Source organism: Brienomyrus brachyistius, chromosome 8, assembly GCF_023856365.1.
Source record: "Brienomyrus brachyistius isolate T26 chromosome 8, BBRACH_0.4, whole genome shotgun sequence".
In the NCBI taxonomy this organism is placed as follows: Eukaryota; Metazoa; Chordata; class Actinopteri; order Osteoglossiformes; family Mormyridae; genus Brienomyrus; species Brienomyrus brachyistius.
Window position 1 is genome coordinate 18,115,275 of NC_064540.1, and position 13,308 is coordinate 18,128,582.

A 13,308-nucleotide genomic window follows, 5' to 3' on the forward strand; every position below is an offset into this window, starting at 1 on the left:
TAGCTATACAATGCCTAGTGGGTCGCAGGACGCCCTAACTGTATTGGAGGAGTTATCCAAGGCTGCAGTTTGGTAGTGTTGGTGTCACTCTGCTGGACAAGGTTAGCTCACACAGCAGAAAGAGAAGCAGCAGTGTCGAGGGTGGCATCAATGGCTTTGTTTTTGAAATTTCACCTAACTCTGGATGGGGTGTTCCGTGGTGCGTCAGAGGCAACATCCTCCACTTGTCCAATAAAAGGTTCACTAAAGGGGTCTGCAGGACCTGGATGAGGCCCATCAGTTTCTTAGAAGGAGGAGTTCCTCAGTAGGACATCCTCCCTCCCCTGAAGTTTCCCCTCATTCGGCTGAAAGATCTACCTCTGCCAGCTCCACCAGGATCTGGTTCTCTCACAGAGGCGGAGGCCATTTAATCAGATGGTTCCGATGTATGACCGATGGGCGCCCCACTCCCTACTGGGGCAGGTTCAAAAGGTGAAACCGGGTAGAAAACAATTGAAGCATCAAGTGTCAGCAGGGGGTCTGTTCTTTCTTTGGACCAAAGAACTATGGCAGCTACTGTGGCCGAGAGCAGAGTGCAATTCATGGGCACATAGGAGACGGTCAGTTACTGAAGGAATGGGTGCCATAAAGTGTCATTTTGTATCTTTCCAGAGTTTGATTGCTTAAAATATCAATCTGCTCCCACTCTGGGGGAGGGTTTCTAAGTTAATCAAATTCACTGAGCATGTGGGCCACAAATGTAGGTAGAGGCTCCTCAGCTGTTTGAACTCATAATTCACTGCTGATTATCTAATGGCGGAAAGACAGTTTTGAAAAGATCACAGAACTGTACCCATGTAGCAATGTGTGTCCTTAGAACAGTGAACCATTTATGTGGCTCTTTCAATAGGAAATGTGGTAGTTCAAGGAAGAGCTGAGCATCAGTCAAGTCAAGGGAAGATTGGTCCCACTGTTCAAACAACACAGGGAATAATACTAAGACACTTAGCAGACCTACAAAACACAGTAGCATGACACAATGACTGACTGGGGAAATGAACAAAATGCCGGCACTTAAATATCAGTAACAAGGACTAACAAAATGCAGGTGTGAATCAACGAAACAACCAATCAACAAGGGCACAGGGCAACCAGACACTGGTGAAGGAACTAACACTAATGAACAAAGAAGTAAGGAACTAGAGACCTGAAACTAAGGAAACACAGGGAAATACTACACTGGGAAAATAAACAAGAAAACAAAGTACAATATAAAATTGGAACAGAAGACAAGGAGAGCAAATAACCCATTGAACCATGCGGAAAGCCAGGGAATATGGTCAGCACAATGGGGCTGAATGACAAGAGACAGGATGGCCAGCGCCACCTGCTGGCCAAACAGGGAGAAGACGTGGAGGGCGGGGACAGACAGGTGCTGACCCTTACAGGGTGATTTCACCATTAGATTTGTGAGTGACCCCCATTGCTCTAGGCACTGTCTGACTCTGCTTTTGCAAAAAAAGATGCATGTCGCTTTGGATAAAAGCATCTGTTAAATGAATAAATATATCTCCATACAGTCTGGTGCAAATCCCTGCAGACTGTAGCCAAGAGGGGCAAGCCACTCTTTTAATGGAAAGAGTGCTATGCTGTAAGCCATCTTACTTTCACATGCATATCTGTCTATTGTATCAGAAGCACCAAAATGCATGGTCCTTTTTAGCCTTAATAAAAACGTCATTCTCGACTTGTGAAACAAGGATGCAGCTTCTTCCTGCTTCCGAAGTGTTTCTAGGAAACACTCAGCTACAAAAACAGTGGGTAGCCACAAAATCTCTGACAGTATGAGGCAGCATCAAACAGACAGAAACCACATATGGACCAGAACAAATTAAACATGTTTCTAAAGAACATATGTGAGTAACATCATTTTCTTCTAATGGTGTCTTACATGAAATAACTGTGTGTTCATTTTTTTCTTTTAGATGTTGCTTTATTTTATATTTGACATAGGACTGAATGATTAATAATTTTTAATCGCAATCTCAATTAATACACCTATACAATCTCATTCTAGGGCTGAACTGTGATCTCATTTTATACACCTACATGATCTCGTTCTTTCGTGACACCGATTCTGCCTTGTTTGCATTAGCAGGGAGATCCATTGCATCAAAACAAGCAATGACAGTTGATGAGCTTGCTGGTGCAGATTAGTGCAATAACGTTACATAGTTTATTATTTTATTCTGTAGAAAACAATGCTCAATCTGTGGACCATAGTTAATAACGAATTGTAAATTGTAAATGTGGTCGGCCAGAATCCCTCATCCTCCATTAAGTAAAATGGACGATTGTCCAGTGCAGTCATCTCCATTAGTTCAGTTGTTGTATCTGTAGCCCTGCTGCTGATCCCCTGATACGGATCCCCTGAAGGGATCTGTGCAAAAAAGTTAAATGCTCATGCTATGCCATGCATTCCTGCTAATATCTTGTGTGCACCACTTGCTTCTGCGTGTGCAGCTGATAGTTTCATGTGCTCACCCACCCGAAACTTCTGCTTTATATTTAGTTTTCCAGCTGCATTATCTTACAAGAAAATCAAGCAACACGCCGGGCTGTTCCAGATTTCCTTACATTTCTTTATGTTTTAATTTTTATTTCAGTGTTTATGGACTCAGATCTATAAAACTAAATAGCTGCCACTCATTTATAGTCATTGGTAGTGAATGGACACAGTGCAATTATTAATAAGAATATCAGGTTTATACCCAACTGGGTACCGGAAGTGGCAGCTAAAGCATACTGGCCGCACGAAAGTTTCAGGTGCGGATTTTCTGACATGAGGCTTGCACGGGAAACGATAGGGTGTACGTGTTAAGGTTTTTGGCACCCCAGAGAGAAAAAAATCGTATTGTCTTTGCAGCGCCGAGCTAAACTAGGCATGGTAAAGGATGTGACATTTTGTTTCAAGACAGTGATGGTGCAGTGGTATTAATAAAGAATAGACCAGACGTCTGCAACCTTTTTTTAATGCAATTATTTATAATTTTCTGATAAATGACAGAAAAAAACAAAAACAGACAACAAACACATACCATACACCCCCTCCCCACAACAAATTCCCATTGGCAAAAAAGCACTAAAACAAAAAAACAAGAAAACGAAAAGGGGGCAACAGGCACATGTTCTAAGAATTATGCTGCAGAATCTGGAAAGAGTATGAAGGGGTGATAATCAGCATAAACCTCATCTGTCTGGGGTTTCCTTTCTCATCCATAAACTGCAGTATTGGATCCATATTCTGATAAAGCTTTCAGTGCTGCCTGACAGATCATATCTTACCCTCTCACCATGGAGAACTCCCAAGAGTTCCCTTAAGCACATTTTAAAAGAGGGGCCACAGTCTGCTTTCCACAGTTTCAGAATACACCTCTTGGCGATCACCATACCATATACCAAGACTGGACCAATGTTATGATCAGTATACTCCAGTGCAGTTGAATATCTAAACTACACCTTTTCAGGGTCCAGCGACAAATTGATGTTAAATACATCAGAGAACCATTAAAATATGGAACAACAAAAATCCCTAAGTTTAGGGCATAACCAGGAGTGGTGTGCAAGGGTGGTCTCTGCCTCCATACATTGATGGCACATAGGTGACAGATCTGGACAAAATCTATGCAATCTAACTTTGGCATAGTGCAGTCTGTGCACAACCTTAAATTGAATAAGCTGTAATCTGGAATTAATAGAACGGGTTTTAATTCCACCGAGAGTATTAGTCCAAATGTCACTGTCATAATATCTTAATATCCAACTCTGTTTCCCATGTACTTCTTATTTCCTCTGTAGACACCTTCAGGTTCTGCAACCTTTTTAAAGCAAAGGGTCATTTTATCCTAAATGTCTGACGCAAGATTTACAAAAAGCTCTCAGTTTTACATCACTCAGATGTGTAACAGCGCAAAGGTGACTATTATCACGATATCGTTCAGTTCTGCAGCGATAGTCTCACACCCTCACCCCTTCTTTCTGAGTAAAGTTCGTTTGACACTGGAGTCGTTTGGCCTTCACTCTCCACTTCACTACCATAACTGTGCTGACCCAGCAGGGCAAAATGTGCTCACCACTCCGAACTCAGGCGGCTAATATGTAAACCAGAGAAAAAATTGTAATTTTACAAAGACCTGGGAAGGTGTGGTGACAATTTACCACAAAAGCATATGAAAGAATTGGCAATCCCAATATACTTTGAAGCCTACATCGAATTTAGGGCACTGAATAAAACTCCGGAAAGAATACTGTTTGACCGGAGACGTACTCTCGTAGAGAATGACTTTGAGGAAGATGTAAATTACGCAGTCAAGAGATCACAGAAGATTGCGACGCACCTCATTCACATATACCTTAAGAAATATCTAAACAAAAAATAATATTAACCTATAAATAAATTAGTTATATTTATGAAAGTATTACCATAATATGTTAAGAGATGAAAATGTGAATGCGTCTATCGTTCCGAGAAAAGCTGCAGCCTCGTGCTCAAAGAGTCACTCGGCTCGCGAGCCGCAGGTTGCCGACCCCTGCTATAGGCTTAATGTTAATAAGAAATGTCAAATATAGTTTGGCTTTAAAATATATATTTCAAATCAGTTTTAGTTTTGTACCTTGACAGTTAGTATTGGTGAAATTAGAAGCACAAAGTGGAATAAATGAATATTGTAGCTTAATATTAGACTAATATTTGCTTGTGGTCAAATAATCAGCAAGGTTATCGCTGTAAGCATATGAACATGACAAAAGTTCCTGGTTCCAGAAAAAGGTTCTGGTTCCAGAAAAAAGTTCCAGCAGTGTGAAAGTGCCTGATGTTATAAAATGTACCAATACTTAAAAAAAACTTGGTTGCTTATCTCCACCCACACCGTAACTGAATGGCTGAGCTATGTGAATTTGCAGGTCAATGAATTTGATGCAAAATCACTTTGCGAAAGCACTCTGCCCGCTCATGTATTTCACGTTTCTTGCATCTTTTCGCTTCACTTCGCTCCCCTCACCAAAGACAACAAAGGGACTACAAATTGTACATGATGATTCCAGATTGGGGGGGCGGCACGTAACAAATACTGTTTCAAAATTAAATAATTTTGTCAATGAATATATCAATGCCATTTTTCTATTGTTTAAATCTAAGAGCCAAAATGCTCCACACTGGAAATTCTATTACTCCTGTTAGTCTAAGATGTGAGAAAGTTCCCTTTCAAAATTCATCTGAAAAGCATCTTATAAATTAAGCAGACATCACAACTATACCATATCACTGCAGTTTATGCAATATATGCTTTGAGAAATTCCCACTGTTGGTTGGACTATTTTGCATGTGATGATTTACATAGTGCCCTGCGATGGGCTGGCCCCCCATCCTGGGTTGTTCCCTGCCTGCTGCCCATTGCTTCTGGGATAGGCTCCGGACCCCCCGCGACCCAGTAGGATAAGCGGTTTAGAAAATGGATGGATGGATGGATGGATGGATGATTTACATAATGAATTCAGCTGAGGCTAAAAGTTTACATACATGTAAGCCAAACGTATCATTAGCCTGAATCATTTGGGGCTAAGGTCCCAAATGAATCCAAATGAGCCCCATATAATATGTTTAGCTCAGGGTTTAACAACCAGGCTCTCAGTTTCGTATGCACATTTCTGCCTGAACTGTGGATGCATACGTGTATTTGAGAGCAAATAAACCATTTTGATCATCAACACATATGCAATTGTCCATTTTGCTAATTGTAGATATTGGTGCTTTGATTTTCATAAATGTATTTAACGAATGAATGAGAAATTGCTGTTCAGTTTGCCCCAAAGGCATGGACATTTTTGAACACTGTTTTCGAAGCAAATGAAAAAAAAAAAATTATTAAAAGTATTAAAAATATTTAAGCATTCTTAACTGAGTACTTCACATGTGTTCCGTGTTGTATTGAATGATTTCCTCTATGTGCTATTTTCTAAACACATATTCTTGTCCTACAGTTTTCATTGCATTGGTCACCTCTGCTCAAGAGACGGGTAAGAGTCTATGGACTTTACACTGTAATATGTAGCTTCCGATATTCATAGTTAAAAGAGTTCCACATTGTCTCTCACACAGCATGCACCCTACTGCTGAGATTTATAGCGGATGGATTAGAAAAGACGAGCAACACACAGTGAAATTCAAATTATATATAAAAGAAATGATACCAAGACAAATTACTTTAACTGTTTGAAGCTTAAAAACCGCCTTGTTTATAAATAATACATTCATAGCTGTAGTCGCTGCACTTTCCTTCAGTCTTACATAGACCTAAACTAGAGCACGGTATTACTAATGACAATTTACAGTTTTACACTTTCCGTAAAGAGTATCACTTACTGTAAATGGAAAAGTAGTATGAGATCGTCATACATGGTGCGCTTTGATGCCGTAATATCAATTCTTACATTAATACGCAGGTAAAGTGATGCCCGTGTGCAGGGCGAGCGAATAGGAAGCAGGGGATTAGAGTCAGGTACACGGAGATCCAAAACAAGGGGTTTTAATACCGGCAGAGCACAACACAGCGAAACACGTCTATGACAGGACTGGGGAAACATACTGGAACGCAGACTAAATACACATGATTGACGGACGGAAATGCAGAACAGTTGAGACAATCAGGTAACGAGGGGGGCGTGTTAAATACATGAGGTAACGAGAGTCCAGAGAGTCCTGAGAGAGTCTGAGTATCTCTAAGGTCACTCTGTTAGGCTGAGCAATGACTGTAACTGGGCCGTTGCTGCGCAGGTCAGGGTGTCACCCTGTCAGTCTTAGTTGCTCACCTTCTAGTGAAATGATACAGACGAATGATTGTGTTTCAGTGTCATGTGACCTAGAGCCAATGGGGACACAAGCATTTGACCACCATTCTTACGTTACTGAATAAATAGGCAGTTTGCTGAATGTTTGCCGGCTCACATCTTACCTCATCTTCTGTCTGCTTGTCAACACACACTTCTTGCTGTTTATGTATGATAAATGATTCTGGGTTAAAAAAACATTATTAAAGCAAATAGAAGCCTCTGTAATCAGCAGCTTTTTTCTCATACCAGAAACTCCTTCCAATTTCCTTAAATGTTACATTGAAAATATTGATTATTGTCATGTATATGCAGCCCCCCCAAAGGCAGAGCTGATGTTAGAGTCTGGAGGGACAGACATCTTCATCGGTGAAAGCGTGACTCTGAAGTGTCAGGTTCGGGATGGCTCTAAAGATTGGAAATATAAATGGCACAAAGATGGTCAGAATTTTACCAAGTACAGGACTGGAGAGACATACAAAATTTCTTTTGCTACTCTGTTGGACACAGCAAGTTACTCCTGTAAAGGACGGAACCGAAACATTTTTTCTGACATGAGTAATGATCTCTTGATAAGCGTTTCAGGTAGGGATATTTCTGAATCTATAAAACTCTTCTATATGTCTCAGTGTAGTCTGAAATTAGTATCTGTTTGCCTGCCAACAATTATTGTTTGTTAATATCACACATTATAAAATTCTCTTATTATCCCCTTTTATCTTCATGTGCTCAATGATCTACTCCATCTTCTGACATCTCCAGCCCATCCAAAAGCAGTACTGACCCTGGAGTCCAATTGGACAGAGATCTTCATCTCTGAGAGTGTGACTCTGAGGTGTGACCTTCAGGGTGGCTCTGTTGAGTGGGAGTATAAATGGTACAAAGATCAGCAGGAAATTTCCAAATCTGAAGCTGGAGACAAATACAAAATCCTCTCTGTTGCTCAGTCAGACACTGGACAGTACACCTGCAGAGGGCAGTATAGAAGGAGAACAGTGATGTCAAAAATGAGTGATGACATTTCAGTTACTGTTTCAGGTAGGACATTTTTATGAATCATTACAGGTATTTCACATGTAGTTATGATGTATTAGTGTCCTCTAAGGCAATGTTTCTCAGTCTTTTTTTATCCTGTGTTCTGGAAAATTTGTTTGCCACTTGCACAGGCTATGATGTTCTTTCTCTTGTATGCGTTTGCAATGATGACAAGACTTGCCAGTGTTTATTAATATAAAGATAATGTAGTTCGGTTACACGCAGAACACGACTCAAACAAGGCTTCACTCCGCTATGTCCGCCAACACTTTGTTATCCTCGGATAATGACATTGCTCTTAAAACAGAAGGTGAATGTTTATGGACATCAAAAGTAAATCTGGCAAATGGCTTTGAAATCACAAACCTTGCAACTATTAAACATGCACTTAGTAACTGAAAATACCCTCATTTAAAGGTATTAGCCTTCTGATGTTACAAATTACAAAGTTTTTACAGTAACAATATTTTAAAATTACAGTAAATGAAACAGGCAGAAATCCTTTTGGTTTCTATTTAACATCTTTAATATAGACCTAATTAACATATATTGATATAAATAGCACTGTGTCATCATGTATCTTGTTTTGAAAAAATATTTGTATTGCTTAGAAATTCGATACAGGCTACTGTCCAGCCCTGGTTTTAGCAAAGTCATATTTTTCAATGCTTTTCAAATTAATTGTGTGCCCCTCCCCCCCACCTTGGGCCTGGCTGAAGCCCTCTAGTGGGCCACAGCCCCCTGGTCGAGAATCACTGCTCTAATGGACTGCCTTCCCCTCCACTGCATCCTTTGACTTGCACCTATTGGTGTCGGGTCACTGTGATCCAGTACTGGATAACCGGTTTGGATGGATGGATGGATTTATGTAATCTCCTTTTATCAATATATCTTTAGCCTTTTATTCTGTCTTGTATCATCTCCAGCCCTTCCAAAAGCAGTTCTGACTTTGGAGACTGGATGGACGGAGATCTTCATCACTGAGAATGTGACTCTGAGGTGTGACCTTCAGGGTGGCTCTGCTGAGTGGGAGTATAAATGGTACAAAGATCAGCAGGAAGTTTCCAAATATGAGGCTGGAAACAAATACAGAATACTCTCTGTTACTCAGTCAGACACTGGGGGTTACGCCTGTAGGGGGCAGTATCGACGGAGAACTAACGTGTCATCTGAAATAAGCACTACACTTGCAATTCAAGTTTCAGGTAGGCTTTCTTCACGACTCTTTACAGGCCTATCACATTCAACCATTTTGTATTACTTAGTACAGCATTAGTTTGTATTTTCATGCCGTAGGTAGCAAAATATTTTTGCTTTAATATCTCACACTATTAACTGTCAGATTACGTCCCTTTTGTCTTCATGTGCTCAATGTTCTGTTCCATCTTCTGACATCTGCAGCCATTCCAAAAGCAGTACTGACCCTGCAGTCCAATTGGACAGAGATCTTCATCTCTGAGAGTGTGACTCTGAGGTGTGACCTTCAGGGTGGCTCTGCTGAGTGGGAGTATAAATGGTACAAAGATCAGCAGGAAGTTCCCAAATATGAAGCTGGAGACAAATACAGAATCCTCTCTGTTACTCAGTCAGACACTGGACAGTACACCTGCAGAGGGCAGTATAGAAGGCGAACAGTGATGTCAGAAATGAGTGATGGCACTTCAGTTACAATATTAGGTAAGACTTTATGAGTCTTTACAGGTGTAACACATGTAGTTATATTCTATTAATGCCGCTGTCCTCCCATCCACGGTGTCCTACTGTATGTCTAGTGCCCCTTAATGGACTGTCCTCCCATCCATGGTGTCCTATGCCTAGTGCCCCTTACTCCCCATGATATCGGGCTCCTGGCATCCTGTACTGGATTACTGTTATGGAAGATCGAAGGCGGTTTGCTCATTTAATCTTTAGCCTTTTAATCTGTCCTCTAACGTCTCCAGCCATCCCGACGGCAATGATGAGCCTGGAATCTGGATGGACAGAGATATTCACCAATGAAAGTGTATCTCTGAGATGTGACCTTCAGGGAGGCCCTACACAGTGGGAATATAAATGGTACAGAGATGGACAGGAGATTCCTTCATATGGACCTGGAGACAAATACACAATCACCAAAGCTACTCTGTCAGACCATGGAGACTACACCTGTAGGGGGCAGTATCGAGAGAGAAGGAGTGTGCTGTCTGTAGGCAGCAGGGTGCTGACACTTAGAGTCTTTGGTAGGAAATTTTAATTAACCGTTAAATATATAATATTTTAATGTTCTTCAGTGGGACATGAATGTCTTCTTTTTGAGGTGCAATGCTAGGACTCAACCAAAACTGGACTTCAGGGTATTAGGTTTAACTTCCTTATCTCTTTGTTTAAAAGACACCCCAGGCATTTCACTGAAACAGGATCCTCCTGGACACATCTACAGAGGAGAACATCTTAGCCTGACCTGTAGTGTTCAGGGGGTTTCTAAAGGCTGGGAGTATTTATGGTACAAAGGCCCAGAGAGAGCAGCACTGGCCAACACTAACAGCAGCACCAGCGACGGGTCTAATTACACCATCAGCTCTGCCGCTTTGTCCCACAATGGAGAGTACTGGTGTCGAGCCCGAAGAGGGAGAGACCAGTACTATACCGAGTACAGTAAACCAGTAAAGTTAACCATATTTGGTAAAATACTGCATACATTTTCAAAATTGCTCTAATTTGCCAGTTGCCAAAATTCTCATGCAATTGTCGTTTCTAATTGTGCCTAACTTTCTCCTTTTTGCCCTAATAATTACAGATGTCCCTGAAGCAGTACTAACCCTGCAGACTGCATGGGCAGAGATTTTCATTACTGAAAGACTGACTATGAGGTGTGAAATTGAGAAGGGCTCTACAGCGTGGGAGTATAAATGGTACAGAGATGGACAGGAAATCCCCAAATATGTGGCTGGAGATAAATACACAATCCTCTCTGCTGGTGCATTAGATTCTGGAAGATACTCCTGTAGAGGGCAGTATCGAAGGCCAACAGTATTGTCCAACTTGAGCAATGAGCTCTCAATTCAAGTATTAGGTAAGGAATTAGCATAACATACATGCATCACATGGGTTATTATTTGCATGACTTGCAACAGTTGTCAGCAAACACTTTACCTGGCAAAAAAAACTTAAATCAATCTTAATTCTTTATTTACATGCTTTAGAGACTGTTCCAGATTCCAAATTGAATCAGTATCCCTCCACTGAAGAGATCTACACGGAAGATCACGTCACCCTGAGCTGTAAGGTTGGGGTGGATTCTGCAGGCTGGGAGTATCTGTGGTACAAAGGCCCAGAGAGAGCAGCACTGGCCAACACTGACAGCAGCACCAACGACGGGTCTAATTACACCATCAGCTCTGCCGCTTTGTCCCACAATGGAGAGTACTGGTGTCGAGCCCAAAGAGGGAGCCATCCGTTCTACACCAGCTTCAGTGATTCTCTGATGCTCAATATGTCAGGTAATCTGGCTTTACTAAAATTATAGACAGGAGCATAATGAGTGGCATCCTAACATATGTATCATTCCGAATAATTTCATATAGCATTATGTTCTATTTCCCATTTTTAGTCCGTCCCAAAGCCTCGCTGATTTTGGAGACTGGCTGGACAGAGATGTTCAGCACGACCCACTTGATGCTGAGGTGTGAGGTTCCTGAAAGCTCTGCTGAGTGGAACTACACATGGTACAGAGATGGACAGCAGGTCCCAGAGGAACATACAGGAGAGAGATACACAGTGACCGACGGGAGCGGTCTGTACACCTGCAGAGGAAATACAACCGATAGGCCGTTTTACACAAGGATGAGTGAGGCTCTTTCACTTGGCAAGATCTGTAAGTCTCACTGATTTTGTACATTAAACATACAAAGAAACAAACTACAGACCAATAATGAGTTAAGCATCTATTTGTGAATTTAAGTTCCTCCCGTGTCAAGAAATGTAAAAGCCAAATGTAAAAGCCAAAAACAATGTAACTGAAAATCACAAAATGAATATACCTCATAAAATACCCACGATTCCCTGCAATTTGTAGTGTAGACTAAGGGTTTCCAATGCTATGTTATTTCAATTTTAAGTAACTGAACATAATAATACAATAAATTATAAGTTTACATATCCATATTCACTTGAGTTAGTTCAATTTATGTTTTGCTATTTGCAAAAAAGTCAAGGGATCAGGATTCCAACAGAGAGAATCTAGGAATGCGGCATCCGTAACTGTTGCCTTGATTCTCAGCTTAATTCCCCAAATAGTGAACTACTCTGAATTTTACAAAGTGAATAGAGCAAAGTCATTCTCTTACATCTGCCACATGGTTTCACGTTGTCCCTCTCAGATGAAATAGGCCCTTCGAAGCCCTTCCCACAGCTCCGCCCCCGTTTTGTTTGCCCGTGACGCTGTTGGCCGCCGTGTCTGCAGGACGGCCTGCACTCACATATTTATAAATCTGTTTCCTCATTAGTGCTAAAGAGGAAGATGCTTCTGTCCGTCTCCGGACTCCTCCTATTCAGTCCCCTTGTCATTATTCTTGGGTGTTTTTGCTTGAAGAGGAACCGTAAGTCATTGGTCTTTATTTACGATTCTTTTACGGTGCAGTTTTACTCATATTGAGTATTACCATTCAGTATTCTAAATGAAGTTTATATAAGTATAATACATTATTTAAAACCTAATGCTGAGACGAAAGCCAGTTACTGAAGGTATGAAATCCAGAAAGTGTCTGCACTTTCACACACGCCATTATGTCAACAGGTAAAGAGGTTCCACCACCGAAAGAAGAGCTTTACTTACCCAAAACAATATTTGGTGGTAAGGATCGTCACTGACACATTACAGCTAGAGTGGCATTACATTGTTAGAGCGACATTACATTTTCTATTGTAAGGCAGCCCACTTACCTTAAAGACCTCACATAACTTTATCCTCCAATATAGTTTTACCATAACTATCATTTTATGGAAAAGCTCACTTACAATAAGACTCAATGGGAGCAGCTGATCATCTCTTTTGGCAAGAGCATCAAAATCTGTTGACAGCTTAGCTGTAGGGATGTATAAGGCACAGCCCAAGTAGGGGTCATTCATCAAAGACCTGAGATGTGGCTTTTTTACATTGTAAAACTAATACTTTCTCAAAAATAACATTCTGATGAAGACATCCCTTGAGCAGAAAAGGTAAACTTTACTTAGTGTGAACAGTTACAAACATACCCCAAAGGGGTCCAAACGTAGCAACAACAATCAACTATGTGCACACGTGTGTGTGTGTGTGTGTGTGTGTGTGTGTGGCTGTAGTTTGTCCTACCCTGCAATGGAATCTTCGAATTGATATCACACAAATTTTTCATTTTTTTTGTGTTTTAAAAATCATCAACATACTATGCATCC

At 41.0% G+C, this 13,308-nt stretch overlaps 1 protein-coding gene across 10 annotated transcripts in view; it reads left to right on the plus strand.

Annotated features, from left to right (window-relative positions):
• Positions 1-13,308, plus strand: part of LOC125747760 (Fc receptor-like protein 5) — a 36,494-nt gene that overhangs the window by 21,277 nt on the left and 1,909 nt on the right. For 2 of the 10 annotated variants that reach the window (XR_007399372.1, XM_049023232.1), the window contains exons 1-13: positions 1,764-1,895; positions 6,019-6,054; positions 7,180-7,449; positions 7,627-7,902; positions 8,826-9,104; positions 9,301-9,576; positions 9,840-10,118; positions 10,270-10,560; positions 10,676-10,951; positions 11,082-11,378; positions 11,489-11,752; positions 12,384-12,476; positions 12,674-12,730. Coding sequence is in view for 8 of the 10 variants with exons in the window: in XM_049023232.1 (XP_048879189.1) it covers positions 1,856-1,895; positions 6,019-6,054; positions 7,180-7,449; positions 7,627-7,902; positions 8,826-9,104; positions 9,301-9,576; positions 9,840-10,118; positions 10,270-10,560; positions 10,676-10,951; positions 11,082-11,378; positions 11,489-11,752; positions 12,384-12,476; positions 12,674-12,730 (2,734 nt within the window). In the remaining 2 variants the exon portion in view is untranslated. Of the gene's footprint in view, positions 1-1,763; positions 1,896-6,018; positions 6,055-7,179; positions 7,450-7,626; positions 7,903-8,825; positions 9,105-9,300; positions 9,577-9,839; positions 10,119-10,269; positions 10,561-10,675; positions 10,952-11,081; positions 11,379-11,488; positions 11,753-12,383; positions 12,477-12,590; positions 12,731-13,308 lie in introns of those variants that run through there. The other 8 variants (XM_049023243.1, XM_049023242.1, XM_049023238.1 and 5 more) reach the window with 7 other exon arrangements.